The sequence below is a fragment of the Macaca fascicularis genome, chromosome 7 (genome assembly GCF_037993035.2).
Source record: "Macaca fascicularis isolate 582-1 chromosome 7, T2T-MFA8v1.1".
NCBI classification, from domain to species: domain Eukaryota; kingdom Metazoa; phylum Chordata; class Mammalia; order Primates; family Cercopithecidae; genus Macaca; species Macaca fascicularis.
In genome coordinates, this window is record NC_088381.1 from 143,560,218 (window position 1) to 143,572,350 (window position 12,133).

The 12,133-nt window shown below is 45.1% G+C and overlaps 1 protein-coding gene across 19 annotated transcripts in view; it reads left to right on the forward strand.

Annotated features, from left to right (window-relative positions):
• FLVCR2 (FLVCR choline and putative heme transporter 2) overlaps nucleotides 1–12,133 on the forward strand; it is a 70,985-nt gene that overhangs the window by 17,973 nt on the left and 40,879 nt on the right. For 2 of the 19 annotated variants that reach the window (XM_045397585.3, XM_073997914.1), the window contains exon 2: nucleotides 10,129–10,421. The exons of the other annotated variants lie outside the window; for them this stretch is intronic. In XM_045397585.3, the coding sequence (XP_045253520.1) occupies nucleotides 10,368–10,421 (54 nt within the window). In that variant the 5' untranslated portion in view covers nucleotides 10,129–10,367. The remainder of the gene's footprint in view (nucleotides 1–10,128; nucleotides 10,422–12,133) is intronic. 19 annotated transcript variants of the gene reach the window in all.

Genomic DNA, 12,133 nt, shown 5'->3' on the forward strand with positions numbered 1-12,133 from the left:
AGGGCTGGGAGCCGAGAACAAGGCTAGCAGTAACTGAAGGTAGACGGCGTAGGTCTGGGACCACCCTCTGAAATGGTTATGGGGGCCATCCAGGCCATATAAATGCTGAAGCAGGGCTAGTAAAAGTGACATTGGAGTGTGGTGGGGTCCCAGTGCATCCTATCTAAAGGCAGCAGTTGCTTCAGCTCCCACCAGTCATTGATATATACAAAGCATGACTCGGTGGTGTCAGATCTTCATTTTTTTTTTCTTTGAAGAGAAATCAGAAATCCAGATTTTTGTGTGAAACCTGTATTTTGTAATCATGATAAACTATAAATAATATTTACCATTTTAACCATTCATAAGTGTACAGCTCAGTGACATTAAATGCATTTGCAATGTTGTGTAAATATTACCACTATTTATACCCAAAACATTTTCGTCATCGTCAATAAAAACTCTGCACTCATTAAGCAATAACTCCTCCTTTGTCCCCCCCACCCCCACATCCCCTGGTTACCTCTATTCTACTTTCTGCTCCTATACATTTGCCTAGTCTAGGATCCTCGTAAAAGTGGAATCATACTTGTCCTTCTGTATCTGGCTTGTGAAATCTGTTTTTTAAATACTGGTAACTAATGCATTTCATTTTTAAAAAATGTATTTTATGTCTTAAAACTGCATCAGATTAAATTGCCAGTTTGAAGGTCAGGCATGGTGGCATATGTCTGTAATCCCAGCACTTTGGGAGGCTGAGGCAGGAGGACTGCTTGAGCCCAGGAGTTTGAGACCAACCTGGGCAACATAGTGAGACCCCATCTCCACAAAAAATATGAAATTAGCTGGGCTTGGTGGAGCTCACCTGCAGTCCTAGCTACTCAGGAGGCTGAGGTGGGAGGATTGCTTTAGCTCAGGAGATTGAGGCTGCAGTGGGCTGCGATTATGCCACTGCACTCCAATCTGAACTACAGTGCAAGACCCATCTCAAAAAAAAAAAAAAGAAAAGAAGTAGCAGCCAGTTTGAGACTTCTGGGAAAGGTTGCATGGAACTGAATTTCAGTTCTGCTTTCTCCTTCCTCGAAAAACTCTCACCAAACATGTGGGCAGGTGGAAACAATGTCAGAGGCTAGTGTCTCAGCTTGGGGGATTAGCCCAGAACTTCCAAAAGTGGTTGGTGATTTGCCTCATCCATGGGGCTAAATGAAAATACAGACGTCTGGGGCCCCACACAGACTTTCTTAACCAAACTATCTAGGAGAGGGGCCCAGTATCGGTATTCTATTTTTTTTTTTTTTTTGAGATAGAGTCTCACTCTGCCGCCAAGGCTGGAGTGCAGTGAGGCAATCTCGACTCACTGCAACCTCCACTTCCCAAGTTCAAGTGATTCTCATGCCTCAACTTCCTGAGTCACTGGGATTACAGGTGCCCACCACCACATCTGGCTAATTTTTGTAGTTTTAGTAGAGATAGGGTTTCACTGTGTTGGCCAGGCTGGTCTCGAACTCGTGACCTCAGGTGATCTGCCCGTCTCAGCATCCCAAAGTGCTGGGATTGCACGCGTGAGCCACCACACCCAGCCAGCATTATATATCTTCAACTGGCCTCCCAAATGAGGCTCATGATCAGAAACTTTTTGAAACCACCAGGAGGAAAGAGCAGCATGCATGGGAAGAGACTGCCTGCTTGGAGCCATATTCTTCTCAGGGCTGATTTTTTTTTCTTTTTCTTTTTTTGTAGAGATGAGGTCTTGCTTCGTTGCCTAGGCTGGTCTCGAACTCCTGGCCTCAAGTGATTCTCCCACCTTGGCTTCCCACAGTGCTGGGATTACAGGTGTGAGCCACTGCACCCAGCTGGTTAGGATCGATTTATGATATGTTTGCTGTATGTTGGGTTCAGTGGGAAGTAGTGGGAGCTTGGGCCACTCACCCTTCAGACTGAGGGCAGAGGCTGGGCTGGGGCTTATGATTTTGATTCACCTAAGGTACTGAAAAAGTTCCTGAAGACCTTAGGGTTGGGGAGTTGAGGAGCCCTAATGGGATATGAGCTGAAACCATGCATATGCTCCACATCCTTTGGGTTCTTTGACATTCAATCCAGTGCACTGGAAGAAGCTCAGATTGGCCTGGCCTGGCTTCTGCCTTGGCTTTTTATTTTTTTTTTCTCTATAACCTAATCTTGAAAATGATTTTTCTTTAGAAAAGTGATTTTTCTTTAGAGACAGAGTCTTGCTCTGTTGCTCAGGCTGGAATGCAGTGGCACAATCTCAGCTCACTGCAGCCTCGAACTCCTGGGCTTAAGTGATCCTTGCCTCAGCATACAGAGTAGCTGGAACTACAGGTGTGTGCCACCATGCCTGGCTAGTTATTTTATTTTTTGTAGAATCTGGGTCTCACTATTTTGCACAGGCTAGTCTTGAACTCCTGGCCTCTAGCAATCCTCCTGCCTCTGCCTCCCACAGGGCTGGGATTATAGGCATGAGCTATCACTCAGGGCATGCCTTGGCTTTGTTGCCTTGCCAGGCATTGTTACAGTTGCTTGTTAATTTCACGGACTTAAGTCTAAGTCTTCGGTTTCCAATTTCCAGACCTCCGCTCCCTGCCTTTTCCTATTTAACCTGTCTCTTGTTACCTCCCAGCCTTGGCTCTGCTCTGACCACTCTGGCTCCATACTGTCTCCTTGGGATATACTCTTTGGGTCTAAGACTTAGGCAGTGGAGAGGAATGTCAGCAAGATGGTGGACTAGAAAGCTCCAGGCCCTCATTTTCCCACAGAAATGTTAACTAGGAAGTGGCTAAAATAACTTCTTTTGAGAAGCTATGGAAGTCAAAGATCTACAGCAACCAAGCCCACCCAACCAAGAAAAAGACACATTCAAAGCCATAGGAAATTTCATGACTTTTAAACTCACCTTTGCCCCATTTCCTCCCCCATGCTGTGCATCCAGTCCCCAGTTCTCCTCTGCAAAATGAATACATGGAATTTGCAACATTTTAACCTGCTTTAACTCAACTTCATTTTTATACACTGACAATGTACAACACCCCTCCCAAAAAATTAAGAAACAATTCAATTTACAATAGCATTAAAAAATAAAATACTTAGGAATAAACCAAGGATATAAAAGTCAAGTGTATTGGAAACTACAAAATGTTGCTGAAAGAAATTAAATAAGATATAAATAAATGGAAAGACTGCCTGTGTTTATGGATTGGAAGACTTCATGTTAAGATGTCAAAGCTACCTAAAGCGATATATAGATTTAATGTAATCCCTGTCAAAATCCCAGTAATGGATTTCATAGAAATAGAAAAATCCTTACCCTAAAATTCATATGGAATTTCAGGGAACCCTGAATAGCCACAACAAACTCAAAAAAGAAGAACAGCATCGGAGATCTCACACTTTCTGATTTCAGAACTTACTACAAAGCTACAGTAATGAAGACAATGTTGTATTTGGCATAAAGACAGGTATATAGACCAATGAAATAGAGAGTCCAGATATCAACCCTTGGGTATATGGTCAAATGATTTTCAACAAGGGTGTCAAGACCATTCAATGAGGAGAAGACAGCCTTTTCAATAAGGGGTGCTGGGAAAACTGGATAACCATATGAAATTAGACCCTTGCGTTGTCAGAGACGTTGGAACAAGAGCGACTCTATCTTGAATAGGGGCTGGGTAAAATGAGGCTGACACCTGCTGGGCTGCATTCCCAGGAGGTTAGGCATTCTAAGTTACAGGGTGAGATAGGAGGTTGGCACAAGGTACGGGTCACAAAGACCTTGCTGATAAAAGGATGCAGTAAGGAGGCCAGCCAAAACCACGAAAGCGAAAACGGTGATGAAACTGACCTCTGGTCATCCTCACTGCTCATTATACGCTAATTATAATGCATTAGCCTGTTAAAAGACACTCCCACCAGCACCATGACAGTTTACAAATGCCGTAGCAAATCAGGAAGTTACCCTATGTGGCCTAAAAAGGAAAGAAACCCTTAGTTCCTGGACTTGCCCACCCCTTTCCCAGAAAATTCATGAATAATCCACATCTTGTTTAGCATATAATCAAGAAGTAACAATAAATATAAGCAGCTGAGCAGTCCATGCCACTGCTCTGCCTATGGAGTAGCCATTCTTTATTCCTTTACTTTCTTAATAAACTTGCTTTCACTTTATGGACTTCTCCCAAATTCTTCCTTGTGTAAGATCCAAGAAACCTCTATTGAGATCTGTATTGGAACCCCTTTCCAGTAACATCATTATACTATATACAAAAATTAACTCAAAAGTGGATCAAAGACTTAAACATAAAAGCTAAAACCATAAGACTCTTAGATGGAAACAGGGGAAATGCTTTACAATGTTAGTTCTGGCAAAGATTACTTGGATCTGATACCAAAAGCAGAGGTACTAAAAGAAAAGAAAACATTAAACTACATCAATGTCAAATGTTGATGCATCAAAAGATGCTATTAACAGACTAAAAAAGTCACCCATATTTGGGAGAAAATATTTGCAAATCATATATCTGATAAGGAATTAATTTCTAGAATGTATAAAGAACTCTTACAACTCAATCGCAAAAAAAACAAACAATCCAATTTAAAAATGAGCTAACAAATGTACAAATGGTCATAGCACCTAAAAAGATGCTCGACATTAGGGAAATACAAATCAAAACCACTGTCAGATACCATTTCACACCTATTTAGGATGGCTTTTATTTAAAAACAAAAGTGTTGGTAAGGATGTGAAGACATTGGAACTCTTTTGCACTGCTGGTGGGAATGTAAAATGGTGCAGCTGCTATGAAAACAACAGGGAAGCACCTCAAAAAAATTAAAAATAAAGTTACCGTGTGATCCAGCAATTCCACTTCTAGGTAAAAAAATTGAAAGCAGGAACTTGAACAGATATTTGTATACTCATGTTTATAGCAGCATTATTCACAATAGGTAAAACATGGAACCAACCCAAGTGTCTGTGCTTCCAGATGAATAAATAAAATGTGGTGTATGTGTGTTTGTATGTATATCTAGGTACAATGAAATATATACATATATGTTGTTATATGCAGTGAAATGTATAAAAACTTGTGGCCAACCAGCTGTGAATTGGGGGTTCCCATGATTCCTCTTCAGGTTTAATTTGCTATAACAGCTCACAGAACTCAGGAAAACACTTTACTCACATTTCCTAGTTTATTATACACTTTACTCACATTTCCTCGTTTATCATAAAGGATACAACTCATGAACAGCCAAATGGAAGAGACGCATAGGGCAGGAAATGGGGATGGGGGTTGTGGAGCTTCCAAGCCCTATGCTTCCACCCTCTCAGCACCTGGATGTGCTCACCAACCAGAAGCTCTCTGAAACTCTACTGTTCCAGAGATTTTATCCAGCACAGTCTCTAGCCCCCTCCCCTCCCCTCCCCTCCCTGGAGTGGGCAGGGGGATGGGATTGTACATTTCCAAGTTCTAATCCATGATCTTTCTGGTGACCAGCCCCCTCCTGAGGCTACCTAGGAGCGCTACCTATGTTGCCTCATTAGCATAAACTCCCTGGAGTGGGTAAAGGGATGGAGCTGTACATTTCCAAGTTCTAATCTCTGGTCTTTCTGGTGATCAGCCCCCTCCTGAGGCTATCTAGGAGCGCTCCCTACGTCACCTCATTAGCATAAACATTGGTGTCTTGGAAAGGGGCCCCTTAGGAAATGATGAGATATTCCTATCACTCAGGAAATTCCAAGAATTTTTGTAGCTCTATACCAAGAACAGAGGACAAAGACCAAATAATATTTTTATTACACCACAGTTACCTGGAGTAGTCAAATTAATAGAAACAGAAGGTAGAATGGTGATTGTCAGAAGCTGAGGGAAGGAGAGAATGGGGAGTTACTGTTTAATGGGTACAGAGTTTCAGACTGGGAAGATGAAAAAAATTCTGGAAATGGATGGAGGTGATGGTTGCACAATAATATGAACGTACTTAGCGCTGCTGAACTATACAGTTAAAAATTGCTTAAAAATCAACAATTGTGTATATTTAACCACCACCATGTGAACAAAAGATACTTTTGCTTTTGAGGTGTTCCCTTCTAGCTGGAATCCCTGCTCCCCTGCTGCCATTATCCACACCAGCCTTTATGCTCTGAAGAATGCATTCCCAAGCCTGTGTACTTGCTGGCTCTGTTCCACCACTGGCCTTTGTTTTCTGGTGGTTTGTCTATTTCTCCTTCTTCCTTATCCTTCCTCTTGTCCACCTCCCCTCCATTTCCACATCTTCTTCCTACTAAGTGGGAAACTTCCCAGAGGGCCAGGCATGGGCCGATGATAGGGACAGGAGGCAGAGAAATTCCAGGCAGAAAAGGGACCCCACCCTCAAGCCTGAAATTGCAGCCCAAAGTGAGACTTTACATCCCGGTTTTCCTGCTGGAATGTTGCCTCTTCCAAAACCACCCCTGGCCAACCCCCATCCTGTACCCTTAAAACCCTCAGGCTCCACTGACAGAGAGCAGAGAAGGAGAGAAGAAGTAGTCAGACATCAGAGAGAAGCAGCTTTACTTTAGAGGGATGGCTGGACAGCAGGACTTCAGAGAAGAGTCCAGCCGGGGACAGCCAGACCTCAGGGGAAGAACACCTTCCCACTCCATCTGCTTTCCAGCTCCCCTTCCCATTGAGAGCCACTTCTATCGGCAATAAAATCCTTTGCATTTACTATCCTTCAATTCATGTGTGCCATCTGATTTTTTCCTGGATGCCAGGCAAGAGCTCAGGATACACAAAGCTGTCACACTGGCTCTCTGCCCTCATGAAAAGGCAGAGGGTCCACTGAGCTGTTAAACACTTAAGCTAAAGGAGCGCAGTGTAACAAACACGCTCTGGAGCTTCGGGGGTCACAGGTACTCCCCCTAGATGCTGCCGCAGGACCCGCATGGAGTTTTTCTCCTGCTGGTGCCCAAAAGCGACCACTCCAGCTCCTGTACCCGCTTGCCTGGGTGCTCCCGCTCCCTCTAGGGGTTGAGAGCTGAGGGCTAAGTGAGGCACCCCTGTCATGAAGCCCACAAAGGGGTCAAGGAAAATTTCCTGTTTCATGACACATCTGTCCTGTGTCTCAGAGCAAGGCCCTGGGCATAACAGCTGCTTGCAGATGGATGGGCAAATGAACAGGTTTTCACTTCCTGAAAGAAATTAAGATGACCAATCAGTTAACTGAGAGTTCAGGTGGTTGGAGAAGATTCTCATGCCTGGGTTGTCTTCTTGATGTGACTTGTTCTTATTCCTTATGTGGAAAAAGCTACTGAATCCGTACTGTGTGCCTTGGACTGTGCCAGGCCGAGGGTATTAAGAATACTGTGGCTAGATCTGCTGTGTACCCTTTGACAAGTCTCATAACTTTCATAGGTTTGGGCTTCTTTGGTAAAATAGCATTCATACTTGCTACTGCAGAAGCTACAGGAAAGGATTAAATGAGACAATATGTGGATAGCATTTAGGTAATAGTTTCTCAGATAAGAAGTGCTAAGTGAGATCAGCTGTGATGGCACATGCCTGTAATCTCAGCACTGTGGGAGGCCAAGAGGGAGGATTGCTTAAGTCTAGGAGTTCAAGACCAGCCTGGGCAACATAGTAAGATCCCTGTCTCTACTTAAAAAAAAAAATACTAAATAAAGAACAGATGTTCTCAGTACCATCATCAGTAAAGGTAATCACCTCTGTCTTCTGTTGGCTCTGGATCTAGAAAGAGAGGCCAATACTGAAGCCTCTCCTAATATTACCGGACATTGCCCCAGTGTGGGTGCACTGTGGACAAGCAGGGCAGCTTCCTTAAGGTGAAGGTTGAGCTGATTCTTAATGAGTGAAGTGACCAGGAGTTGGTACACAGGGGAGGCTGGGCCATTCCAGGAAGTATCCCAGTAGTATCCTGATGGGGACTTGTCCCTTTTGAGAGCTACTTAAACTAAAAGCAATATGGGTGCAGGAAATTGGTGTAATATTCCCTGAGTGCGGTGATGAAGATTTTGGAGACTCTGGGGTGACGGAGATACTCACTGGGTCAACCCCTATGCCTGTGCACGAGACTTTAGTCTCACAAACCTAAGACTGAAGGAAGCGGACGGGGATGAGGCGGGCGGGGGATGCCCAGGCTTATCAGGTGTTCACAGCTATTTTCCATCTCCTGGTTCTTGATCTTTTTCCAACAATGCTGTTAACAGGATGTCCTTCCCTTGACTTGAACTCCCCCCAAGCCTCAACATCAAACAGCCCTGTGTGGATTGCAGGATGTAGGTTGGAGTGCTATCAAGGATGATTAAAACAACAATAACAACAACCGTAGGGTTAAGGTGATATCTGGTGTTTCCTCTTCTTTCTTTCTTGACCTCCTGACTTCTACCTAGCACCATTCCCAAGTTAACCCAGTGGAATAGCTCCCCTCCCTGGATTCTACAGAGCTAAGGGCCTTTTTCTTTAGTGAATCATTCATAGATGGGAGGGCACTCTGTAAGCTCTGGTGGCCCAGCCAGACAATTCTACTTTCTGACTTGATTACAGGCATCTTTCCTTTTTCATGCTGTGCAAAAACTTGAGCTCAGCCTCTCATCCCAACACAATTCAAGACGCAGCCTTGACCCAGCATGAGGGCAGATAACAGCAGCACCATCTGTGTTTGTAGAAGCGTGAGATAGGAGGTGAGGATAGATCTTACTTCCTTCCCAACTTCTTTGGGTTCAGCCTTGTGTCCGGAGCCTCAGGAGGGAGCAGTGTTTGCTTTGGCTCCCCTCTGATTGCTTCTCCAGAGAGGAGTTGAACACAAGTCCTTTTCAGTTTCAGGAGGCTGCTTTTGATTGCATAGCCTTGCCGGCTCCCAAAGAGAGGGACACAGAAGCTGGAGCAAGCTTGAGGGCTGTTTTTCTCCTTTTATTCGTCTTCTCTCCTCTGGAAACTCCTGATTTCTGAACACAATGACTGGGTTGACATGGCTGGGTCTCCTTTGGTGGCTCTAGAGGTAGCTGTATGCAAGTCTATTTGCTGTGTCCATCTACTGGAAAACACAGTTGGTGAGCAGGCATGAGGCATCCATGGGTTTTTTTGTTTTGTTTTTTGAAACAGTGTCTCACTCTGTCGCCTGGGCTGGAGTGCAGTAGCATGATCACGGCTCACTGTAGCCTCAGCCTCCCCAGGCTCAGGTGATCCTCCCACCTCACCTCAGCCTTTCCAGTGGCTGGGACTACAGGCTCATGCCACCACGCCGGGCCAATTTTTGTATTTTTTTGTAGAGATGGAGTTTTGCCACGTTGCCCAGGCTGGTCTTGAACTTCTAGGCTCAAGTGATCTGCCCTCCTCTGTCTCCCAAAGTGCTGGGATTACAGACGTGATCCACCACCCTGATGAGGCATCCATGTTAAAGCATGGTTCATTCTCAGGGCTGTTTGTTTGGGGTAGTAGCTACCTTTTGAGCAATCCAGGCCTCCTTAGACTTTTATCCCGGGCTTCCTGTTGGGTGCTGGATAGGTTTGTGGAGACACCCATTTGAGCACACCCAGGGATTCATTCCTTCTCTGCTGAGAAGCTAGACAGGAACACACCTCTCTCCCACCATTTCTGCCTAGGACACGTAGGGGAAGCCAGCAGCTGAGAATTCTCTTGATTTTCTTCCTCAGCATGGTGGAGATCAATTGCTTCTAAAGTGTAATCCATGGAGTCTCTAGCACCAGAACCACCTGGGTGTTCATCCAAAATGCAAATTCAGGGACTCATGCCTATAATCCCAGCCCTTTGGGAGGCCAAGGCAGGAGGATTGCTTGAGTCCAGGAGTTGGAAACCAGCCTGGGCAACATGGAAAAACCCCATCTTTATAAAAAATACAAAAAATTAGCCAGGCATGGTGGTGCATGCCTGTAGTACTAGCTACCCGGGAGACTGAGGTGGCAGGATCACCTGAGCCCAGGAGGTGGAGGTTGCAGTGAGCCAAGATCATGCCGCCTCACTTCAGCCTGAGGGACAGAGTGAGACCCTGTCTCGAGAAAAAATAAAATTAAAAAAATGCTAATAAAAAGCAAATTCCTGGGCACCAGAGCAGACCCAAGGAATTAGCTCCTCTGGGTTGAGACCCAGGAATATGTATTTTTGATTCTCCTTCCAGGGATTCTGATGCCCACTGAAGTTTGAACACTCCTGGTATAGAAGCCATGGAAGCTGGACCCAGCAGCCATATTTGGGGCCTCCAGCAGGACACCTCTCCTCTTTGGGTATCGGCTTTGTTTTCTACAGCAAGAATGCCTGCCTCGCAGGGTTGCCATGAAAGCTAATGAGGCAACGTCTATGTGAAACAGCTCCTGGAACCAAGTAACCCCTCTGTAAACATTTACTGAATCCACATCTATGTTTTCCCTCTCTACCAAACTCATGTTCTACGACATTCTAGTGTTAAAAAAGGTAAACTGAGGTGCAATTAATTGTTTTTTAAAGAGTTTATTTAAGCAAACAGTGATTCATGAATTGGCTGGCTCCAAACCAGAAGTGTTTCTGGATCACCTTGAGTCTCAGACCATGTCTTCTGGGGATATGATGCTGCTTGGTGCTTTTTTGAGACTCAGTAAGATTCCATGGGAAGAGAGCAGGGCTGGGAATGGAACCTCAGAAGTCTCGATGTTGATGATTAGCTCTGTGACTTCAAGTTGCTTCCACTCAGTTATGAAGTGGAGAAGACAGTTTGGCCCTGACAGGACTCTGTTTCCTCGTCTGGACTTTGGGCATCCTGCTCTTGATCTCACTGGGTGGTTTTGAGGCTCTGGTAATAGCCTCAAATGTTGGATGTGTAGGTGCCTTGAAAATGGTGAAATATTTTGCCAGTGTTGACTTTTAGTGCCCTTTCTTGAACTTAAAAAAAAAAAAAAAGGCTGGATGTGGTGGTTCCCACCTGCAATCCTGGCATTTAGGGAGGTTGAGGTGGGAAAATCACCTGATGCCGGGAGTTTAAGGCCAGCCCTTTGCAACATAGTGAGACTCCATCTCTACAAAAGCAGTTAAAAAGTTGGTTGGGTGTGGTGGCACATGCCTGTAGTTCTAGCTACTTGGGAGCTAGAAGGAATCACTTGCGCCCAGGAGTTTGACGTTACAGTGAGCGGTAATTGCAGCACTGCACTCTAGCCTGGGCAGCAGTGTGAGACCTCATCTAAAAAATTAAAAAATACTCTGGACTTGCCCTTTGACACTAGAATAAAAAGAGCTTCTCTAGACACACATCGTGTCCTGCCTGGATTAGGGGCCATGCCCTCCATGTAGAGGGCTCAGCACTCCTGCCTTTATACCAGCTCATGGTTCAGGATAAGCTCCATCATCCTTACTGTAGGAACCTCTCTCAGAGCTTCTCAGTTCCAAAGCATTCCTCTCATCGGCAAAGAAAGGAAGCTGCACTTGCTGATTTGATCCTCTTGAGCTGAGCTGTTTGGCAGCTCCAGGAATCCTGTGGAGCATTCTGGTTCTTTTTGATTCCAGGAAACTGACAGCTTGCTAGAGAAGGGCCTTTTGCCAAAGAGTGGCAAGATGCAACGTTTGAGTCTATAGGTGCCTAGGATGGTTCTTCTCTTCAGTGTAGGAAAATGGCTATGGTGGCATAGCACAGAACTGATTCGTCCCCACCCTCAGGAGATAGGCCTGCGAGTGAGAAGCTTTATCCTAAGGGCACGGTGGTCCTGGCCCTACCAAGTTTTCTCACAGCCCCTCACAGTTAGCAAGTGGCAGTGATCAATGGTAACAAATGGGGATCCGTAGGGCTTGGAGAGCCCTGGTAAAGATGTTAGAACCCTTAGGAAGATGTTGCGGTTTCCCTTCGACATGTTTTTCTCTCCAGAATTCCTGTCTCTCTCCTTACAGAGGAAGGTTCCTCATTGTCTTCCCTCTAGGTATGGCTACCCCTGCATTCTCATGCTACCTCACCAAAAGCCATGTCCTTTATTGGTGTGCCCCCATCCTGGACCAGATCTCTGTCCCTTGCAAATAACCCACACAATCACCTGGTCATCCCATCTTTGTCTCTGTTCTACAACAAGTTCTTTGAATTCTGCTCGTCCTGAATTGCACCCCCTCCAGCCAGCTTCCCTATGTCTTTCCAGTTGACAGCAAGCAATGTGACAAATGAAAGCCAG